The 22,794-nt window shown below is 41.3% G+C and overlaps 1 protein-coding gene across 2 annotated transcripts in view; it reads left to right on the top strand.

Moving 5' to 3' along the window:
* The window catches only part of Gkap1 (G kinase anchoring protein 1), a 57,733-nt gene that overhangs the window by 3,074 nt on the left and 31,865 nt on the right, over positions 1 to 22,794 (top strand). For both annotated transcript variants that reach the window (XM_085699621.2, XM_048447693.2), the window contains exons 2-6: positions 5,076 to 5,332; positions 5,742 to 5,885; positions 10,138 to 10,215; positions 15,804 to 15,927; positions 21,284 to 21,306. In XM_085699621.2, the coding sequence (XP_085555747.1) occupies positions 5,117 to 5,332; positions 5,742 to 5,885; positions 10,138 to 10,215; positions 15,804 to 15,927; positions 21,284 to 21,306 (585 nt within the window). In that variant the 5' untranslated portion in view covers positions 5,076 to 5,116. The remainder of the gene's footprint in view (positions 1 to 5,075; positions 5,333 to 5,741; positions 5,886 to 10,137; positions 10,216 to 15,803; positions 15,928 to 21,283; positions 21,307 to 22,794) is intronic.

Genomic DNA, 22,794 nt, shown 5'->3' with positions numbered 1-22,794 from the left:
CCTCTTGCCAACCCCAAAATGGCTCCCTTAAAGAAGATATCTTCTTCCCTGCTTCCATTTCCATCCTTCCTCCATCTCTCCCCAACCCTCCCCAACCCTCCCCTTCTTCCTTCTCTCTCTCTCTCCCTCTCCCCTTCCCCCAACCCACCTCCACCCTCTTACCTGCATGCTTTTACTGTACATGTTTCTGCAACATTTGTTTTTTAAATTATCTTGTGAACTCCTCTTGTCTCTCTTCACCCCTAACACTAGCTGTAAAGTTTTATCTCACAGAGGAGGCTTTACCACAGCAAAGTAGTTGTCTTAATGAAGCTATAAATGTCTCTATAGTAAACACCATATTTATAGGCTACCCTGGAGAAGGCCATTGTTATTCTTTGTAAATTGTGTGCCTTAATTATATATGTATAGATGAGTTGTAAGTATCTGGATTTAAAGAGGACAGGAGAGGAAGTGATGCTGTATCACTCTCAGATGTGACTGGAGGTGAGGATGCTGAAGCTGAGGATTCAAGAACAAAGGAACACTAACCCCAGCCACATCCTACAGGAAAGACTTGAAAACCTGGGGTGTCTGTGTGAGCTGTAGGAAACCTGGGTGTCTGTGTGGGCTGTAGGGACCTGGGGTGTCTGTGTGGGCTGAAGGGACCTGGGGTGTCTGTGTGGGCTGTAGGGACCTGGGGTGTCTGTGTGGGCTGAAGGGACCTGGGGTGTCTGTGTGGGCTGTAGGGACCTGGGGTGTCTGTGTGGGCTGAAGGGAACTGGGGTGTCTGTGTGGGCTGTAGGGGCCTGGGGTGTCTGTGTGGGCTGTAGGGACCTGGGGTGTCTGTGTGGGCTGTAGGGGCCTGGGGTGTCTGTGTGGGCTGTAGGACTGTTGTTTTCTAAAGCTGCAAAGGAGATGGTGATTGTATGAAATAACTGTTTGTGGGAGTCTTACAAGTTGATTGGTGAAGCTAACAGGCTCTTAGGACTGTGCTTTTTTTCTTTTGCTATCCTTAGGCATCACTGACATGAAAGACAGCAGTCTGACTGCTGATGCTAACTTTAATTCTTCATTTTGATACATGGTAGGAAAAGCCATACTGTATTGATTCAACTCTACTTTTTTCACGTGAGGGTAGATAGTAATTTTCATGGTGTTTTGTTTTTCATGGGAGTCATTAGAAAACATAATGTAATCTCAAGCATTTTTCTTATTTTTTTCTTTTTTTTAAGCTCAAGGACCATTTTATTGGGCCTTAAGATTAAAAATGACAGGAAAGTTACACATTTTGGTAGGTGCTTGAAAGAAGGCGATAGTGTTGTGTCTTCTGAGATCAGGTTCAAGAAGTCAGGCTCAGAGTGGGATTCTGAGAGAGTCTTGGGATGTGAGGAGCATCTTGAGAGAAGTGAAAATGAGAGCACCCCGGGTGTTAGGACAGGATGGTCTAGGGGTTCAGCCGGCATCTGAAGAAAAGATGGGAATGGAAATAGAATACGCTGCAGGTGTGGAGGTGGAGCTCGGAGAAGTGGAATGCCCGCTGGTGAAGAGCTGGCAGCAACTGCCATGGTCTGGGTATGGTTTTAATATTAAATTATATTCTCTTTTTTCATTTAACGTTTACATCTGTCTCTTGAGAAGTACTGGTTACTCTGCCTTTGACATGGCTGAGGAGTGAGAGGATGCAGGGTCAGGGTCACAGTGCACACCTTTCATCCCAGTGCCTGGAGGTCAGCCCAGGCCTCACAGTAACCTCTGAACACTGCGCTTAGCGTGAGAATTCTGGTTGTACAACAGGGAGCAAATGAACTCTGAAATTTTAGCTTTGGAAGACTAAGTAGAACATTTTTTTTGTCTTGAATTTATTTACTATATTAATATTTAGCATACTTAATAATTTATTGTATTACTGTTCAGGTGACTGCCACTGCCCTATCCTTTTTTGCAGCCTTAAACCTGAGCCAACAGGGAATCACCATTGCTCATAAGCATTTCTCCTTTCAATGAACCCTTTAAAGTGTCTTTAACATTTGAGCTGTTGCGAGGGTGCAGCCTTCTTAGCAGAGTGCTTTGTCTTATGAGGTTATTGTTGTCATTTCCCAGTTGAAAACTTTAATGTTCCCTTTGTGCTTCGCCTTTTGTTATTCACTCATTCAGACATTTCTGTGTGTGCACTTCTGTGTGTGCACTTGTGTGTGCACTTCTGTGTGTGCATTTCTGTGTGTGCACTGTTTAAGACATAGTCTCTCTGGGCAGCAGTGACTCGCACCTTTAACCCCAGCAGTGGGGAGGCAGAAGCAGGCCAATCTCTGTGAGTTTGAGGCCAGCCTGGTCTACAAAATGATTTCCAGGGCAGCCAAGGCGACTTGGTGAAACCTTGTCTTGGGAAGGAAAAGCCACAGTCCCAGCTGTGGTTGATGGTCTTAGGTAGACCCTTGCTCATCTTCTCTAGTGTACCGAGTGCACTTGTTAGGTCTTGGATGTAGTTTTGCTGATTGCCTGATTTCTACTTCATGCCCACAAACTTTTTTCATTTCAAAGGTTACAGCCTTAGTTTTTAGATAGGGCAAATGTCAGCTTGAACTTCAGAACGTGTTTTGCAGTGGAGACGTCATATTTAGTCACATTTTAGTTGTGCCAGGTCCTAACTCCTTTTCCAGAGGTGTTTTATAAAAGATAATTTATGAGCATTTAACTCGACATTACAGTCGAATAATACCAGTAAGTGCTGACATTTAAGTGCTGTGGTGCATCTTCATACAGTTCACACACTGTCCGACTGCATGTGAAGCCCTCCAGGAATCAGTGCTGCTCCTCACGTCACAGGGAGGGAGGTCATGGGTTGCTAGGGGCTCACACTAAGGAGCAGATTGGGCTTGGCCAGACTCCCTGACTCCTGCTGAGCTCTTGGCTTAGGACCCTCTGCCCTTTGACATGGCATTTCTAGCATAAAGGAAAAGGGCATTTTACTGTCTCAAACAGGGAGACCTGTGAGTGTATAGAGCTAATGGGAGAAACATAGCCACATTTTAAAAATAATGTTATCAGGAGAAAAAAGCAATAAGTTATCAGGCTAGGCACTAAATACTGAATTTGTATAAATTCAATAATTCAAATTTTAAACTGATGGCAAAGCTCTGGCTGGCAGAATATATCTGCATTATCTAAGCATGACCTTGTAGACTTTGTGTTGTTAAAAGAGCATGTTATGAGCCAGCAAAGGAGGGAAAATGTCAGTGTAGAGGTTTAAGGCCATTGCTTAGAATCTGCTCATAGGGGCTGGAGAGATGACTTAGAAGTTAAGAATACTGACTGACCTTCCAGAGGTCCTGAGTTTAATGCCCACCAACCACACGATGGCTCACAACCATCTATAATGAGATCTGGTGCCATTTTCTGGTGTGCAGGCATACATGCAGGCAGAATACTCTATGCATAATAAATAAATTAAAAAAATCTCCTCATAGAAGATGGGGCTTCCACTCCTGAGCTCCTCTTCTCTGTGCTGTGTGCTTTGCTCCTGGGGCACCTGCAGCATAGTGGCAGCAACTCTCACTAGCGCTATAGGCTCAGCTGTGGCCACAGTGATGGCAGCTGTCAGCTCAGGTGCAGTCCCAAGGGCAGGATACTTGTCCTGTCACAATGACAGGGCAGCATGTATAGGAGCAACCACCAGCAGATGCCAGGTGAGGCTCCTTGCATCTGATGGCTACTGTCCCGAAGGTGGTGACTCCCCAGGGGTTTCTTGTTCACTCAAACATCTGAAAGAAACTTTATCTGTAGATAAACTGGAAACTGCTTTATGCCACAGAAAGAAAATTCTCTGAACTTTGGAGAAATGTTTTAGAATAAATATCTATAAACACTAATATAGAACAATCCAAGCACAAAATTTGTGATTCTGATATCTATTCTAGAATGGAAAGGAAATGTCTTTAAAATACATCATTAGAAGCCAGGCTATACCACAGTAACAGTCTGAAAATCCCAGGAATATAAAGTGGCCAACCATTTGGTCCAAGCCTCACGCCTGGTTCAGGTTATTAAGGGTTTAATTATTTAGTCTGGCTAATAGAGCCAGCCCCATCCCCGTGTGGCATGTGCTTCCAGGAATTTAGATGAAGGGGAAAGAGAACATGGTGTCATTTAAAGCTGGTATTTTGGGCTAATGTGATTCAGTGGGTCAGGGCACTTACTGCTCTTGCAGAGGACCCAGGTTTGGTTTTCACCTCACACACAGTGGGTCACAACCATCTGTCTGGCCGTTCCAGGGGATGCAGTGCCCTTTTCTGGCCTCTGTGGGCTCCTGAGTGCCTTGAGCACACAAGTCACTTATCCTCAGCACTTTAACCGTTATTTTAACTGCACTCCGTTCTAAACAAGCTAAGAGCAGCACTGATCAAAGTGGTTTGGCATGCCTTTTCAGCAAGATGGCAATAGAAAATACCACCCTGGGCCTATGACCTCATCAGCCATAGGCTTTGGCCAAAGTTGGCAGTACTCGGCATGAATTCCATGGTAGAGGAGATGTAAACCCTTTATTTTTTTAAACTAGTTGTAAGACCTCAGTCTTCATGATCAAACTTCAACATCTTGATTGTAAGAGCGCTCTTTCCTGTTCTTTTGTTTCCTTGGCAGTCAGGGATAAGTGTAGCTGCATGAAGGGTCTATGTACATAAAGAAAAGTGTCCGTCCTCCTCCGCGGCCAACCCTCGTCATTCAGGGTCTCTCCCATAAGTGTGCGTACACTTCAAGGACAAGAAAAGTCAAGGATGTGAAAATCAGATGTGGGAGTGAGCATCATGTATGATTTTAGCCTTGCATTGCTGCCTGTGAGATAAATAAACCTACATTTTCTTAATTTTGTGTTAAGTTAAAATATGCTAATGCTAATGAAATTGTGGGTACAGATCCAAGTACGACCAAATCTGTTGTCAGGAGCAGTGTCTCTCATATGTCTGGTGTTGTCAGGAGCGGTGTCTTTCTTATGTCTGGTGTTGTCAGGAGCAGTGTCTCTCTTATGTCTGGCTGGTCTAGACACTAGAGTAGTTTTTCTTCTCTGTTTCTCACCTGCCTCCTCTTTTCCCTGCCCACAGGAGTTACTGTTGGCGTAAGAGTTTCCAGAACAGTTTGAGCCATGGCTTCAGCAGTCCTCAGCTCTGTTCTCACTACTGCCTCTCGGTTTGCCCTGTTACAAGTTGATAGTGGCAGTGGTTCTGATTCTGAGCCTGGAAAAGGCAAAGGCCGGAATAATGGGAAGCCTCAAGCCTTGGGAAACAAACCAACTCCAAATGAAAAAAAGAGAGAGAAAAGAAGAAAAAAGAAGGAGCAGCAGCAGAGTGAAGCAAATGAGGTAGCTGTTGGGTCCTTGTCTCCCTGGGGCTGAGTGGAAGCTGCACTGCTGTGGCCACTGCACCCTGTGCTGGAGCAGTGCCGCTTGCTGAACAGAAACCTGAAGTCAAGTGTGGTGAGCACGTAGGAGGCGCTTTCCCTTGTGTGTGCTCTTAAGTTAAACAGAGATGTCTTCAAAGGAGCCGGCCTGCGCCTGGAGCCCAGCCTCTCAGGAGACTTAGCTAGCCTGGGCCTGGACCGCATAGTGAGACTCTGTGTGGTAAACAGATGAATAGGTTCATAAGTAAAGGGAAATAAAATCCACTCATGACTCTTGAGTTTTATAAGTTATATAATGTGTATTGCGACTAGAAATATTTTAAAATTAAAATCATTAACTGAATTTAATATATTTTGTGTTTATTTCATAGCTCAGAAATCTTGCTTTTAAGAAAATTCCCCAGAAATCCTCCCATGCCATTTGCAATGTTCAACATGAGCTTTCATTGCCAAACTCAGCACAGAAGGAGTCTCGGGAAGAAAACTGGCAAGAGTGGAGACAGAGAGACGAGCAGGTAAAGCCGAGTAAATGAAGCTGCCTGCTTGCTTCCCAAGCTGATGGGGTTTTCAGGTGGCCCCTGAGTCCGTGTCACCGTTCTACAGAGCCGCTGGTGTTGGAGGACTCCTGGATGTGCATTGTGTGGGCTAGATTTGTCTGTGCGAAACAGTTGAGTGTTTTCTCTGGTTTTTGTGGGGTTTGTTTGGTTTTTTAATTCATCTACTGTGTACAAATGAAAAGAGTGTTAGGAACATAGAGACAGATAATTAATTTTGGAGGGCTGGAGAGATATCTCAGTGGTTAATAGGCACTTGTTCAAATTTTTTAAAAAATACATTTGTAGGGACACAGATCTGTTAAAAATATCTAACAACAGTTTTGATTAAACATAAAGACTGAGGTGAGAGTTTCTTTTAACTTCAGTGTAGAACTGTTGAGGGCATGTTTGTTCTGTGATCTATTTACATGGTGTTATTCTGTATCTCTAAGTGCTTATTATGAGGGCGTACGTGAGTGAGGGAAGGGAGTGTGTGTGTGTGTGCGTGTGTGCGTGCATGCTTGCTACGTGCATAGGAAATGAACAGTGTTTACTTGCTTATTCATTAAGCTATAGTTTGGTCTGTAGGAAAATAGGCCTTATTTTCAAATATCTAGTCCGTTTAGTGAATTTTCCTACCATTCTTGTGTTACCAGTTTTAAACAAAACTGGGTGCCATAGTGCATATATGTAATCCAAGCATCTGTCCACTTGGGAAACTGAGTCAGGGAGCTCTTGAATTCTAGTCCAGCCTGTTTGGACAAGATCCTGTGTGAGAAGCCAGACAAACTAGCACAGGCAGTGCTCCAGTGTGCTTTTCTCACAAACTGTGTTCAGTGTGTTTCCTTTAGGATCTTGCATTGTCCTTGACTCAGTTTGTGAGCACCCATGCATTGGTGCCGTTGACATTTCCAGATAGCGAGGTGCTGTTGGGCATTGGTAGAGTTTACATGGTTTTCACCAGAGAGAACTTCTCCTGATTACCCAAAGGTTACTGGATGCTGATATAGGAAACAACTCAGTCACACCAAAATGAGCGCAGTCTGCTAACATGAGCACTGTCTCAGTTTTTCCCCTTTCTGCTGCCACAGTGATCAGGGAGTTCTGAAGAGAACATAGATCTCATAGTTCTATGTAAGTGTTTAGTCTGTGGCTCAGGGATTTGTGAGGGATTTGTACTGGGTGTGTTGCTGGATCACACAGAAGGACCTAGATTTTAGTTAGGACTTCTGCTTAAAGCAGATCGTCAAGATCATTCCCTGTGTCAGGACGGTCTTTGGGATTCCATCAGATAGCTGTATATGTAGCAGTGCTATTTCACAATTAATCTATTCCCTTTTCTACCTATCAAAATTATTTCTGTCCTTTAAGTATCAACATAAAATTCATTTCCAGAAAATTCTCAGTATTTCCCAATTAAAGTTCTTGTATATTTTTTTAGAATTTTAAATTTCATTCATTTTTGTTTATTTGTACACTAGTTTATGTTAATAAAAAAGTAACTTGAAGGGTAGGTCAGGGTCTGCTCGATGCTATCTTATACTTTGTCATTGCTTCTTACCATGCTCTAGGCCAATTGCCAGCGGCACAGGAGAGTCAGGACCCTCAGGCTGTTACAGTCGAGTCCAGTGAGAGTGTGACTCCTGTTCTTTGTTTGTTCCACTTTAAGGTTCATTTCTATGCGAAGACCAGCCTGGTCTATGTAGTGAGTTAGGGACAGCTAAGGATACATAGTGTGGTCCAGCTTTTCTTTGGGCCACCAGTGTAAGGGGCCGCCAGGACATCCATGGTGAAATGATGCCAGCGGTCCTGCAGCTTGGAGGTAAACAGATCCTTTTGATGCTGCCTCGTGGGCCAGAGCGCCCTGGGCCTGTATTTTGCATAACTGAGCCTTGATTCCCTAGCCTATCCCAAAACCCCGGGCTTCAGCAGAATGGTATTAACCAATCAGTATCCGGGCCTCTCCACCGTAGAAAAGCGGCTGCCTTTTGGCTTCTCTCTCTTTCTGTCTCTCTCTCTCTCTCTCTCTCTCTCTCTCTCTCTCTCTCTCTCTCGTCCCCTATTCCCCCTTCAACCGAATGCTCCAATAAAGTTGTGATTTGGGAAGAATTCTCGATTTCATGGTCGTTCCTGCTTGCTGGTCAAGGGGTGCGTCTCACAACACAGAGACTTAATATTAATTATGAAAGCTCAGCCTTTGGCTTAGGAATTGTCCCACTAGCTCTTGTAACTTAAATTAACCCTTATTTCTAAATCTATGTTCTATGTGGCTCGGTTACCTTTACTCTGTTTTGCCCATCCTGATTCCTCTCTGGCTGGCTGACAGTTCCCCTTTCTTCTTCCCAGAGCTCTCTGTACAGAAGTCCCTGCTCTACCTCCTGCCTATAGCTATTGGCCATTTAGTTTTTTATTAAACCAGTCACAGTGACACATCTTTACATAGTATAAAGGAATATTCCACGACAACATAGTGAAACCATCTCAAAAGAAAAAAAATTTGATTTCATTCATTTTTTGTTATTGTTTTATCAGAATTCTCTACCTTAATACTTAAATTCAGTGAGGTAATATGGAAAAATCACAATATCTTTCAAGACGTCCAGCTTCCTAACCTGTTTTGCTGTCTGGCATGCTGGGATATCATTGCAAATATATGATTCGTTAGAAATAGCCACATTTTTTTCCATAATTAAATGTTAGAAATAGGATTTTAATGGCAAATTAGTCAGCTTTGTTCAGAATAAACTAAAATTTGTTACTTTTTTGTTAAATCATATTTTTAATTTATGAACATTTTGTACTTAGCTTAGATGTATAAATTGATTTATACTTTTAAAATGTGGCTAATATATGTAAATTCTATTTTTACTTTATTATTATTTTTCATTGTCTATATAGGTTTTTTTTATATTAATGGGAGTCTTGCCTGCATGTATATATGTGCACCACATGTGTATCTATCTAGTGCTTGCAGAAGCCAGAAGAGGGCGTTGGATCCCTGGACCTGGAGTTACAGATGGTAGTGAGCCGCCAGCTGCCTTGTGGAGCTGGGAATGGGTCCTCTGCAGGAGCAGCCAGTGTTTGGAACTACTGAGTGCTGTTTCCTGCTAACGGTTAATCTGAATTGAGCTAATCTCAGCCCTGTTAGATTGTTGTGTGTGTTTACTATGGGCTTACTTGGATTTTTCATGTACTCTTGTTTATCATTCTAATTCTTACTGTTTTTCTGTTAGGTTAGTGCTTTTCTGTGTAAAGCTAACTTGTTTTGCTGTTTTTGTTTTCATCACAGGATGAGATGAGATACTTTGAAAGGGGTGATTCCAGTTGGAAAGAAAGGTTTAATTGTAGATTTCAATATTAACAGTTTTCTAGTTTTCAAGATACCCTTTTACCCTGTTGACAGAGGTTTCTACAGAGTTTAGTCTATATATTTTTAAACATTAAGTAACAAAAATATTTCTTAATAGCTTGGGCAAAAACATATTGAGGAGTGGTTAAAACCTGAAAACTTAGGCCATAGGAAAGATGGGAACTAAGAAGTTCTGGAACACCCGAGGCTAGAGCCAGCAGACCCCACTTGCCAGGGGCGACGTCAGGTGGTTAGACCTTATTGAGCCCTCTGAAGGCCATGCCTAGGAGAGCAGAAAAGAGCTGGCTCATTTCCTACCGTGTTGCTGGTGATTCAGCTTGGGTGTCAGTGTGGTGTTAGAACGGTAGGGTTGCTCACCTGTCCTGTTGAATCAAGGACGAGCAGGAGAGAAGAACTAGGAGATGTCAGTAGCACATGTAGACACAGATATGTGTACTTGGATTAACAGTGAAAGAGGAGATAGGGATTGTAGGGGTTATGCTTTCATACAGTACAGGGCTCCCAGAAGCATGGCTGAATAACTTCAGAGAACTGAGAACTTTTTCCTTTTGATTTTCAAGACAGGGTTTCTCTGTGTAGCTTTGAGGCCTGTCCTAGAACTCGTTCTGTATACCAGGCTGGCCTTGAACTCACAGAGATCCACCTGCTTCTGCCTCCCAAGTCCTGGGATTAAAGGCGTGCGCCACCACCACCCCGTGAGAAGTAATAACTTTTTATTTAAAGTGCACTCTTTTTTCTGTTCATGTATATATTATAATATATATCATGGTTATTTCTTTTTTGCATGTGTATGTTATCGTATGTCATGGTTGTTCTGAGAGTATGGTATAAAGCTGTGTTTACTTTGAACCTTCTTTGTAGCTGACATCTGAAATGTTTGCAGCTGACCTGGAGAAGGCCTTGTTGCTGAGTAAACTGGAATACGAAGAGCACAAGCAGGTACGGAGATGTTTACCGGTGTAAACATTTAGACATTTTTAAGTGGTCAAAGCTCAGGCCAGTCCTTCCTGACATATATAGAATTTCTTCTTTAGGGCTGGGATGTAACTTAGTGTTAGGCCCTGGATTCATTCCTTAGAATTACAAAAAAATAAAGTTTGCCTTAAAAACCCATGACAGGATCCCTACCTCAGATTCTGAGGGATAGAAACAAATGAGCCGTGCTTTGTCTAATGGCTTAGAATGTCAAGTTTCTCCAACCAAGATGAAAAATCAAAAGAAATAAAATTAATGCCAGATGATTTATTTTCATTTTAAAGAACATAGAATATAAATACATTTAGGAACCTTTGCGTATACTTGGTGGTCAGGTGTTTGCTTAGCACATGTGAGACCCTTGTTCAGTCATGAGTGCTTCAGTGCCCAGGAACTCACTCAGTGCCTCCCTGCCAGAGAGACATGAAGTTCAGCATGCAGCGCTCACCTCCCAGACTGTGTTCCTGAGCTCAGCGTGTGTCGCAAGCACTGGTCATTGTGCAGCTCTGATGAGAAGGATACTAAGTGGAAAGTAATGCTGGCCTTCCATTCTCACATTTAAACTGCGTGAAATCTGATCTGTGTGACATGATTCCCAGCATATGCCAGGGTCTGTTCTTCACTGGACTCCCACGCTGTAACTTGATGGTTGGTCAGAAATGCCCCTCCTGAAGTACACTTGAACGCATTAGCACGGGAGACCACTTCCTAAATATAACCCCAGTAGCACAGACACTGAGAGAAACAATTAATAAATGGAACCTCTTGAAACTGAAAAACTTCTGTAAAGCGAAGGACACAATCAACAAGGCAAAACGACAGCCTACAGAATGGGAAAAAGATCTTCACCAACCCCACATCAGACAGAGGGCTGATCTCCAAAATGTACAAAGAACTCAAGAAATTGGACACCAAAAGATCATATAATCCAATTAAAAAAAAATGGAGTACAGACCTAAACAGAGAACTCTCAACAGAGGAATCTAAAATGGCTGAAAGACACTTAAGGAAATGTTTAACATCCTTAGTCACCAGAGAAATATAAATCAAAACAACTCTGAGATTCCATCTTGCACCTGTAAAAATGGCCAAGATCAAAAACACTGATGACAACTTATGCTGGAGAGTTTGTGTGGGGTAAAGGGAACACTCCTGCATTGCTGGTGGGAGTGCAAGCTGGTACAGTCTCTTTGGATGTCAGTGTGACGATTTCTCAGAAAATTAGAAAACAACCTTCCTCAGGACCCAGCAATACCACTTTTGGGTATATATCCAAAGGAAGCTCAATCGTGCCACAAGAACATGTGCTTAACTATGTTCATAGCAGCTTTGTTTGTCATAGCCAGAACCTGGAAACAACCTAAATGCCCCTCAACTGAAGAATGGATAAGGAAAATGTGGTATGTTTACCCAATGGAGTACTACACAGCAGAAAAGAATGACATCTTGAATTTTGCAGGCAAATGGATGGAACTAGAAAACATCATTTTGAGTTGAGGTAACCCAGACCCAGAAGACAAATATCTTATGAACTCACTCATAAGTGATTTTTAAGCATAAAGAAAAGCAGCCTACAAATCACAATACCAGAGAACCTAGACAACAATGAGAACCCTAAGAGAGACATACATGGTTCTAATCTACATGGGAAGTAGAATAAGACAAGATCTCCTGAGTGAACTAGGAGCATGGGGAACATGGGAGAGAGTAAAAGGGGAAGGAGAAGGAAGAAGGGCAGCAGAGAAAAATGTATATAGCTCAATAAAATCAATTTAAAAAAAAAGAAAAAAAGAGAATTTTTCTGGCACCCGTGTACATAGTGAGATGAGAAAGTGAGTAAGATAGTAGGCCCAGGGTTTTCTTAAACACCTAGCATAGCCTAATGGCATCAAAAATTACTTAAGTATTGCTAAAGTTCATTTGACAAATGAGATAAAGCATCAGACCATATTTCCAGCTGATCACAGCACAGTGCAATCAAGTAAGTTATGCAAGAAGGAATTTCACATTTCACCCAACTTAAAATCTGGATAAATAAATTGCTTTTTTATCACAGGTCTTGTTTTTTTCATTAATATTATGTAGATGTATTTAAGAAATAAATATACAAAATTAAATATGATAATGTATATACTTGTCTACAGTAAAGAGGTCATCATTGCACTATAATCACAAGAAAGTTTCCTAAATAAAAATCAAACATATTAAAAATGGTACCAGTCACAACTGGTTTGACTCAGGATATCTATGTTTGTCTCTACCCGACTGCTCTCTGTGGTCAGCTGTAATTTATTTAAGGGATGATGGAAGGCTGCTGTCTACACTAGCAAATAGTAGAATGTTAGCCTATAGTCTCATAACTAACAATCTTTTATGAATAATAAAATATGTACATATGTGAACAAAAGAAATGCCCCTCTCATGATTAAAACCTTTTTGGCCTTGCTGGAGTCCACTGGTGCCTCTGTCCAAGGAGAAAGGAAGAAAAGATTAAAGCCCACATCAGATGATTTTGCTATAAAAAAATAAATAAATAAATAAAACTTGCCAGCCAGGTGGCCTGTGTATCCTGTGTGCTTTATCTTCCATGCCTTTATTTCCTGTATGCTAAATGACTGAAAACAATTATGACTAAAATCAGGGCTGGGAGCGAGCTTAGTGCTTGCTCCTTAGAGGACTCAGGTTTAATTCTTAGTACAGGCATGGCTGCTTCCCTGCAGCTTCAGGCCCAGGGGAACTGACACCCTCTTTTGGTCTCTGGAGGTACTGCATACACATAATGAGTGGACACACTTGCAGCCAAAATACTCATATCCATAAAAATAAATAGTTTAAGAGAAAAAAAGAATGATTATAACCATAATAATTAGATGTCCACTTAGATAAAAATCAAGCTAATATAAAAATAAATACAACACACTTTACTGTGGTTTAGCCATTTAAATGAACTTGAAGGTTATGCTTGGCAAGTTCCTCCTTTATTTCTGAATTAATGCATAAGATTTTAATGTATAGAATATTACCATATAGTAATCACCATATAGCTGTTGCTGGATGTATGTTTTTCTGAAGCTAAAATGATTAGCTATTCAGGAGTAGAACAGATGGTGTTGATAGAATGTTGTGATCCCATCCAGTTTTCTTGCTAAATTTGTAGGCCTAGCACCCCAAAGTAGTGATTTTTGTCAGACAACAATGACTCTAAGAGAACGGAAGTGCTACTTTGTATGTAAAGGTTAGTGTGTTCATAGTGTATCAGCCAGTATTTCAGTCAGATGACCATAATAGTGTGTGTGTGTGTGTGTGTGCACGCATGTGTGCATGCGGGAACAAGTGTGTATGTTGGTGACCATATACAGTTTGTGGGGAGGCCAGAAATCAGCTTTGGAAATCTTCTTCTGTGTCTCTCCATCTTATTTTTTGAGACAGGGTCTCTGCTAAAGCTAGAGCTCACAGACTCGGCTAGATCAGCTGGCCAGCAAGTCCCAGGGATCCTCCTCTATGCCCCCCAACCCTGCTCTGGGGTCACAGGAGTCTAGCAGGTGTGATGATTTGACATGACCGGGGACTGAACGTCAATCCTCACACTTGCACATCAAATACCACTGATCCATCTCCACTTCCCACCCATGATTAGTCCCTCCTGTGAGTTTATATAACAAATAATGAAAGTTTGTCCTTCCTTTGGCCCACATCTATAATCCCAGCACTGATAAGGCAAAGATGGGAGGATTTCCATAGCATCAGGCCGGCTTGGTTTATCTAAGCTTGGGCTGCATAGTGTGTCCTAACCCAGAAGGGCAACAGAATGTACTCATGTCTCAAAAAAAGAAGAAAAGAAAAGAAAGAAAATGTGGGCTGCTGTTTTCTGTCCCCTTCCACCACTCGCTCACCAGGTGCTTAGGAAATAACCAGAGCACGGTGACCTAGGATGGGAAGATGGAGACAGCCTCAGCCTCGAGCTCAGTGCAGGACACGTAAGTGATCACCTTGAGTCTTAGCACAGTGAAGGTTCAAGCATCAGCACCTCAGTGCCTCCCAAAAAAGATTTCTTGAAGTCTTACTAGATGTATTAGCTGTCTGCAGAGCAGCCCAGAGAGAAGTAGGCCCTCTGAGGGAAGACAGACAAAAAGACACACAGGTAATGTGTGAGAGAATGTGCTGTGTGAACTGTGGTCGAGTGACCTAGGAAAGCTTCGCTGTGGAGAGGAAGGAAGGCATGGCGTCAGAACAGACGTGGACTTCCTTCTCCTAAGACACTGCTATTTTTATCTTTTAGATTGATTGCAGGTTTTTATTTTAGAAACTCAAAAGTATTACAGAGGTGAAATTAGAGACCATCAGTGTCCAAGCAAGAGAGGAGGAAGGAAATGATGGAAATACAAAGGACAAAGAGATCCTTAGGAAATAAACTCGCTGAGCTAAGACGTAGTAACTAACAAGGAAATGATGGAAATACAAAGGACAAAGAGATCCTTAGGAAATAAACTCGCTGAGCTAAGACGTAGTAACTAACGGAAGGGCTCATTTGCATAGAAGATGTGACTTATAGCTGATAGCGCTGTAGAGGACGGCTTGGCCAAACTCGTAGTAGGGGATCAAGTGGGAAGTCAGGGTTGTTGGTGGAAATAGCCAGTGTCTGTACATAGAGAAATCTTTGGTGTAAAAGTGGGAACTTGGGTGTTGAAGAGTGTGTAAGTGAAGTGGGTATGCTGCATGACAGCTATGTTCTTATGAGGAGGGCTGGGAAAAGAAGGCAGCAGTGGACACCCAAGTCATTATAAATGCATGGAGAAAACCATTTTTGAAAAATGTATGGAGCTAGGGGCTGGTTTGGTGGTTAAGAGTACTGGCTGCTCTTTCAGAGGACCAGTGTTCCATTCCCAGAACCCACATGGTAGTCACAACCACCTGTAACTCCAGTTCCAAGGGATCTAGTGCCCTCTTCTTTAACCAACTTATGTTTTTTTAAAAAATATTTTTATTTTTCATGTATAGGTGTTTGCCTACATGTATGACTGGTGACCAAGGATGTTGTCTTAGATCTCCTGGGTGCACTGGGAGCGTGGGGACAGAGGGGGTGGAAGGGGAGGGAAGAGGAAGGGACAGGAGCAGAGAAAAATGTAAAGCTCAATAAAATCAATTAAAAAGGGGAAAAAATAATTTACTGAAATCTCAAAAAATTATCTTTTAGATTTGGTAATTAAGAGAAAGCTGGTGGCAGTGTTAGTGTCAGAGACTAACACAATCCCCATTTCAGGGTGTGAGGTCGGAAATTGTAGATCATTGTCTTAAATTTAGTCCTGAAGGAAAGAATTAGAAGTTGGCAGTGGGGGAGGTTTATAAACCAATCTGTGATATTTTTACTTCAGTGTTTTCAGTTGAGAAAATTAACAATAACTAATTAGAAATTTTCATACAATTTTGCTGGTCTAAATTTTCAGGGTTTTTTTTTCCTTTAATCTTTAATAGTAAAACATTAAGAAACATACTGAGGAACTGATGTTATTTTTTGTAAACCAAACTTAATTACTGTTGGTAATTCTTTTTAGGATTATGAAAATGTTGAAAATGCTTCAACTCAGTCCAAAGGTGTAAATAAAAAAGATAAGAGGAAGACCCAGCAGGGGAAGGACAGACCTCTCACAGTGTCCTTGAAGGATTTTCAGTGTGAAGGTAAGGTGTGCCTGCCTGCTTCTCTAGAGCCGCACTGACCTCCTGCCTCTGCCTCAGTCTAGTTGATGTGGTGCTGGGGGTTAGGCCCAGAAGCTGGTTCATGCTGAACAGGATCTACCAACTGAGCCTTTTTATAGTCAGGAGTGCTTTTCCGACTTTGGTTAGGTTAGGTTTACCATGTAGAGTATAAAAATGTAAGCCATGTTAGTTCATTTTGTATTCCTGTGGTAGGTAATTTCCAGCAAACAGAAATGCACTGGTTCACGGGTCAGTGTCGAGAGGCCAGAGTCTGTCAGAGTCGTGCCTGCTGCTCAAGTGGTAGGAGGCCAAAGGGCCAGAGAGAAAGTGCTGAGTAACTTCCTGAGGAGGAGAGGACATCAATAGCAAACCAAAATGACATCATTGGGTTTTCTTACAGAAGCTCAGGTGAGAGGTCACCTGAAGGAACACTGGTGACTTTTTGACAGCTGCATCACCAGAAGCCACCTCAGCCCCGGTGACATCACTGTCTAAACGACAGGCGACTCTATCTAAGGCAACTCTGCTGCTTATATAGCCTAAGGACAGGCCGTGTGAGGCTTCCAGAACCATAGGAATCACCTTCTCTTCTCTAGGGAATTTTTCCTCTAAGTTGCTGATTGTTTTATCCACTTTGTAACTTCCTTGTCTAGTTGTTGAATATATTCAATAATTTTCTTGTTTAGGTCTTAAAGTCCTTATCTTTTATACCACGAATTCTAGTTGGTCTAAATAATAAAAACCCAGAGTCAGATACAGAGGTTAACCCTGAGAGGTGAGAGAAGCACAGCAGCGGCCACTAGTCCTTACTTCTACCTCAGACGGAAAGGGCAATCCTGTTCCTACACGTTCTCTAATTGAATGCTGTCTCTACAAAACCTCGAACTGAATCCAAGCTCCTGTCTTCTCCCACTTTATATTCCCCTCTCTGCCCAGCCATATCACTCCTGTCTCCATCTCCCTGGTGCTGGGATTAAAGGTGTGGAATCCCAAGTGCTGGCATCACCTTTGTGTGAGCTCTGTTTTTCTTCTAGAGAGATTCAATCTCATGTGGCCCGGGGTGGCCTTGAACTCACAGAGATCCTTACAAGTGTCACCACTGCCTGGCCTTCAGTGACTCAGCTCTGCACTCTAATCTTCAGGCAAGTTTTATTTGTTAGAGCATGAACACATTTCCACCACATTTCCCCTTTTTATCTCCACCACGTTTCCCCTTTTTGTCTAAAATAAAAGATATAACTAATATAAGAAAAATTATATAATAAGTACAATAACTATATACAATATATATATAATCTGTGAATATATCAACAATGTCTAGTCCATTTGCAATTGACAAATTCAGGGAAAGTTCTCCATTTTCTGTCCTAACTTGGTGAATCCAAAGTCTTGTACCTAATTAACTTTCTATCCTAACTTGCATTACCATTCAAAACTATCTTATCTCTCAGTCTTACACTTTACACCTCTTTTTTTAAAAGATTTATTTATCTTTTATTTATTATTATTTATCATATATACAATGTTCTGACTGTATGTTTGCCTGCACACCACAAGAGGGCATCGGATCTCTTTGTAGATGGTTGTGACCCACCATGTGGTTGCTGGGAATTGAACTCATAACCTCTGGAAGAGCAGTCAATGCTCTTAACCTCTGAGCCATCTCTCCAGCCCCCACTTTATACCTCTTCAGCGAGTTTCTTTTCTGCATCTAGTAAACAAGGAAAACTTTAACTGTCTAGTCTTCAACTCCCTCAGAGACCTGAAACGGAAATAATATTAACCAAGTAAGCAGGAAGTGCAAACAAGTGACTTCCAAAAAATGAGAGCAATGACAAAAAGAGCCGGCTGCCTTGACAGTCACACAAGGTTGGGGCACACATGTTATGCTTACAGGCCTAGCATATCTGATAGATTTTTCTATGAAGCACAGTTTTTGAAGGACCTTCCTGCCTTGTCTTGACAAGGTTTGGCAGTCACTCTCTTCTGTGTCCTGCTTGTCCAATTTGGCCAGCATACCGTAAGCAGTTGATGGAAGGGCACTTTCTTGCCCAGTGGCCTACTATTGCCATAGAGAAAGTAAACTCCATGTGGACTTTCTTCAGTGCCCATCATCTTCTCTGACGTAGATTGGTGCTGCCAGGAGCAGACATGTTTTATTGTCATAAAAAAAGAATCTATGTTATTAAAATATCTTAAATGTCATATTCTGTAGATCTCTGAAGTGTTTGAAGATGACTTGTATAAAATATATCTGTTTGACCTAATATGATTACAAGTTTGATTATAATAGATGACTAATTACTAACCTGTATTTCCTTATTATCCTAAATAGATGGTAATAATAACTATGAAAAATCTAAATACATCTTCAAATACCAGCTTTTCTGTAAAACTAAGAGTAAACTTAGAGAGGTTTTGCTTTCACTTGAGGATCAAGAAAGTTCTTCTGAGGCTGGAGAGATGGCTTAGAAGTTGAGTTCTTGCTTCTCTTACAGAGGAGCTGAGTTCCAGTCCCAGCACCCATGTCAGGCAGCTCACAACTACCAGTAACTTGGTGCCAGGATATATGACTCCCTCTTCTGGTCTCTATTGGCATTGCACACATGTGGACACAATGCACACAAGGAAATTCTAAAAAGGAAGGAAATTTTCTATAGTCCGTGGTCCTCTTTAATTGTTGCTGCCTTTTAAGCTATGACTACCCTAGTCAGCAACTGCAACTCCACGGCTACCAACAGCCTGAGGAAATTCTGTTCCCTCAGGCACCCACTCTTTCAAAGCTACTAAGGGAACTTAACTATATCTCTGTTCCTCTAAAGAACTCAGGATTCAAAGGTTAAGGTAGAGTTCTGCTCCTCAGACAGGCTGAACAGCAAGCAGCTCACTTAGCTTGCTGCCTGGCTCCTCACTACAACTTCTATTAGCCAGTTGCTGACGCAGCCTCCTGACTGCAGGTGAATTTTATTTAATCAAACACATCTTTGCATCATTAAACAAATGGTCCAGAGCATAAACAAAACGAAAAAACATACCTTAAAATAATATTCTACAAGGGTAGTATAAGTAAGTTACTTGGTTTAGGGATGAACCATGCACGTTAAAGTAAAATGTCCATATTTACCCAGAAGAACCGTTTATATAATAAATTTTGGGTTTACGGAGAAGCGCAGTAGTTAAGGGAAGTTAAGGCAGTCACTGTCTCCAGTCACTATAGTTCCAGGGATACCAGTGCCCTCTTCTGTCCTCCTTGAGCACCACTCAGACATGGTACACAGACATACATGCGGGCAAAACACCCATGTACAGAGAATAAGATAATACATTTTTTATCCTTATTTTTATTGTAAGAATATTTTGTCTAGATGTATATCTGTTCACCACATATTTGCCTGGTTCCTGTGGAGGTCAGAAACAGACATTAGTCCCCAGGCGCAGGAGTTCCAGGTGACTGTAGATGCTAGGAATCCAACCCAGGTCCTCTGAAAGAACAACCAGTACTCTTAATCACTGTGCCATATCTCCAGACCAAACTTTTTGAAAAAGAAATTTTATTAAAATTTAGGCAGAAGTGTACTTGCTAGGGGTTAGCGATGCATCTCACTTGGTAGTGAGCTTGTCTGCCATACAGGAAACTCTTAAGTTTGATTCCTAGCACCACATGCAGTGAGTTTCACAGGATGCTCCTGTGGTACTAGCATAGGAGAGGTGGAGGCAGGAAGGTAAGTCCAGTTTCCTCCTCAACTGCATAATGCATTGGAAGTCAGCCTGAAATACATAAGACAAAATACATGTTCAAAATACTTCTCTGAAACTCCTGTTTTCTGTGTGTTTGATTTCTCAAGTTGTAAGCAAACTTATTAGCTCATTGAGAGTATAGAAAGGTAAGCTACATACGTTTACAAGTTGTGATGGCCACAGCTGTGCTTTCCCAGGGTGATGGCGTCATCCTACGGAGTAGAGCACTCCAGAAGAAAGATGATTTGGTAGTTTGATGTAAATCAATGACTTTGATATTGAACATGTTTTACACTGTTCTGACAAACAAATGATGTAGAAAATGAGACCAGCTTTCAAATTGTTGGTCATAAAAAAGAGCTAATCTGGAACTGTGGTGGTGCACGTCTTAATCCCAGCCCTCAGGAGGCAGAGGTAGGCGGATCTTTGAGTTCAGAGCCAGCCTGAACTGAGTGAGTTCTACAAAGTGAGTTCCAGAACAGCCAGGGTCACACAGAGAAACTCTGTATCGGGGAGTGGGGGGAATTCTATCAGGTTATTCTTTGAGAGGGGATAAATGTTTGTATACAAGAACATTGTATACAACGTTAGCCTCATTACCCTGACTCATGCAAGTACCTACTCTTCCAATCACCCTTACATCCCAGTATTTAGTCCTGCTTGTGCTTCAGATTAAGCTGTTCCCCTTACCCTGTTCTCGTTCACTCCTACCTAGAAGAGCTGTGTGGGGGTTTCTTGTCCATGGTTTGTTTCATGTGTAATTTGTTACTGTTCCATTGTTAAATCCTATAAATGTACATCTGTATACATGTACCATAAGTCCTATAAATGCACATCTGTACATGTGTAGTATAAATCCTATGCATGCACATCTGTACATATGTACTATGAATTCTATAAATGCACATCTGTACATATGTACTATAGATCCTATAAATACACATCTGTACATATGTACTATAGATCCTATAAATGCACACCTGTACATATGTACTATAAATTCTAAATGCACATCTGTATATGTGTACTATAAATCCTATGCGTGCACATCTGTACATATGTACTATAAATTCTATAAATGCATGCCTGTACATATGTATTATAAATTCTATAAATGCACATCTGTACATATGTATTATAAATTTGCTAAGGATTTCATTACAGTGCAAGCAAATCACCATGTGTATCTTTAAAATAATATAGCCAATAGCTTTTAAGGACATCAAATGTTTTTCATTTTATTCAGCAAAGACAGTCATCTGAACATTTTCAGTTGATAGTTCTCTATGATTTGATTTTTGACATAGATATATCTATATGACATAGAACTGAGTTATGTATAAAACTCACATGCTTAATATCTAGTAACACCCTCCGTGTGGTAGCATCTCCTAGGATATAAGATGTAGTCCCAGAGCTGAACAAACCAGCCGGTCTCTGCTGGATTTTAACATTCTGAAAGTCAATCAGATATGAATCTCAGAAAATTCTGTTTATAACTCTTCACAGTTTTAACATTCTTTTGGATACTTTGTGTTTTTTTTACATGTTAAATATTTGTTAATTCTTCCCAGTAAAACTTTTCTTTTTTCATTTGCAGATCATAATAGTAAAAAGACAGAGGTAAGTTTCACTATGAGTGTCCAGTAGTCTAGAACATACTGAAGAGTGGTACTGTAGTGATTAGCAGTAGATCTGTTCTGAGACAAAGGTTTGTCTCATTATGTTTCTGGTTTTATAAGGATATCGATACAAGAGAATAAAAGTGATTATTTGCATAAACTAGTTTCATTTGGCATTACTACCCTAATCTGTGTCTAAATATAAACTTAAAATTCAAAGAAGTGATTTAGTCTCCAAATCTATATTTTATTTTTGTATTAGTATTATTAGTTTTTGAGACATGGCTTTTCTGTGTAGCTCTGGCTGTTCTGGAACTCACTCTGTAGACCAGACTGGCCTCAAATGCAGAGATCCACCCGCTTCTGCCTCCCGAGTGCTGGGATTAAAAGTGTGCACTGCCTGGTGCTAATTTTTGTGTTTGTATTGTGTTCATTCTTTTGTTTTGGGGAAGGCATGTGTGTTCACAAGTGTGTGTGCACAGGTGTTCATGTGTGTGTGTTCATGCATGTGTGTGCATGTTGTGTGTGGAGGCCAGGAAATAAGTGCAGATGTTGTTCCTTAGTTGCTTTCCACCTCTGTGGACCCACATGGTGGAGAAGAACTGACCCTTACAGCTTGTCACCTGACCTCTGCATGTATCACTTTATAGATCTCACACTGAGAGGCAAAGGCAGGGGAGTTTGGTTCAAGGCAAGCCTGAGCTGTATAGCAAGACGCTGTGAGTCAAAACCAAAACAACAGAAAAATCCAAAAAAATCTTGGCAAGGGGTCTCAGCACAGGAAGGTGCTTGCTGCCAAGCCTGACAACTGAATCTGATCCTCTAGACCAAGTGGTGGGAGGAAGGAAATGACTAGTGTCATCTGTGGTCGCTCATGTGAGGAACACCATTAGGTGGCAGCTGCTTGGAATATGTTACAAATACTTGACTAGTGGGGGAGTAGCATGTATAAATGGACCATTGTGAAGATTGTTTATTGTAGTGCATTAAGAAATCTTTAAGTTATAGAGCTGAATGTTAAGGGGTTACATGGAACCCTTAGAAATCAGAAAACGTTAGGCTGAAGAGATGCTCGGTGGTGGAGTTGTCATAGTGCAGTCCTGAAGGCCTGAGTTCAGCTTGACTGAGATGAAACAAGCTCCAGGATCAGAGAGCCTGCCGTAAGGAATAGGCAGGAAATTACAGAGAAGGATGCCTGATGTCCAGTTGTGTAGAAATGCGCAAATATACAGAGATACATTATAGATGAGAAACTTACATATGTGACCACCTGGGAATCATGTACATAGGTGTTGGTATTTATGTGTGATAGCAGGCCTACTCTTTATCTTACCCAAGAAAAGACTAGAATAAATCCAGATGTTTATCGTTAGTAGAATATGTACTTTAGGATAATTACACAGAGTTTTATGAAGTAATGATACAATTTAAGGATAAACCAAAATAAGTGTGGTCAAAATAGTGCTTAACCTAAATATAAGTCAAGCCT

The sequence above is a fragment of the Myodes glareolus genome, chromosome 14 (genome assembly GCF_982192425.1).
Source record: "Myodes glareolus chromosome 14, mMyoGla1.1, whole genome shotgun sequence".
Classification (NCBI taxonomy): Eukaryota; Metazoa; Chordata; class Mammalia; order Rodentia; family Cricetidae; genus Myodes; species Myodes glareolus.
Note: the sequence above shows the minus strand (reverse complement) of the source record. Positions and strands in the feature narration are given on the sequence as shown.